This window comes from Pterocles gutturalis, unplaced genomic scaffold (genome assembly GCF_000699245.1).
Source record: "Pterocles gutturalis isolate BGI_N339 unplaced genomic scaffold, ASM69924v1 scaffold36098, whole genome shotgun sequence".
In the NCBI taxonomy this organism is placed as follows: domain Eukaryota; kingdom Metazoa; phylum Chordata; class Aves; order Pterocliformes; family Pteroclidae; genus Pterocles; species Pterocles gutturalis.
The window spans coordinates 2687-3431 of NW_010126881.1; the positions used below are offsets into that span (position 1 = coordinate 2687).

Sequence of the window (745 nt, forward strand, 5' to 3'; positions counted from 1 at the left end):
TTCGGTTTCCGCCCCCGGCAGTGCCTGGGCCGCCGCATCGCTGAGCTGGAGATGCAGCTCTTCCTCATGCACGTGAGCATCCTGCTGCTGGGGACACAGGGACAGGAAGGGACGAGGGAGGTGGCACGGGGAGAGGGGGTTGGTACCTCCAGCATTTTCCAGCTACTCTTCTCCTCCATTGCAGATCCTGGAGAACTTTAAGATCGAAACCATGCGAGCGGTGGAAGTCGGGACTAAGTTTGATCTCATCCTGATCCCGGACAAACCCATTTACCTGACCTTACGGCCGCTCGAGTCCCAGCCGTGAGGGTCCCAATCCTGGGTGACACCCAGCCCATCCCAGTTTGGGGGGCACCCCACTAGCCCGGCAGGCACTTTCGGCTCCCTCAAAAAAATTGGGGGATGGCTGGGACGCTTTCACGGCCACAGCCTTGGCTCACCGCATCCCTGCCTTCACTCAAGGCTGCGCTTACGCCACAGGGGAGATAAACCAGAGCAAAACCCCCACTGCTGCCCCTGGGACCCCCCCCTGGGGTGGGTGCTGCTGCACCCCTCCGGCTCCTCAGGGGTCCCCAGGGGCAGCGCTGTGGGTCCTCTGACCCCCTCTAATGTTTTGCTTCGCCTTGAATTTGCTCCGTAATTTCATCACACGGAAAAGCACCGGCTCCTTTTTGCCAGCATTGGGTTTTTCCATCGCTCTCGCCAGGTGTGGGCTAGGGCAGGGGGGTCAGGGGCTGGGGTCTTC

The 745-nt window shown here is 60.9% G+C and overlaps 1 protein-coding gene across 1 annotated transcript in view; it reads left to right on the forward strand.

Annotated features, from left to right (window-relative positions):
• LOC104465897 (cholesterol side-chain cleavage enzyme, mitochondrial-like) overlaps nucleotides 1–307 on the forward strand; it is a gene marked incomplete at its 5' end in the record, with an annotated part of 2964 nt that extends 2657 nt beyond the window's left edge. Inside the window, 2 exon segments of the mRNA XM_010079121.1 lie at nucleotides 1–72; nucleotides 185–307. The exon segment at nucleotides 1–72 is cut by the window's left edge and continues 114 nt beyond it. Of these exon segments, the coding sequence (XP_010077423.1) occupies nucleotides 1–72; nucleotides 185–307 (195 nt within the window).
• Between the last annotated feature and the right edge of the window lie 438 nt (nucleotides 308–745).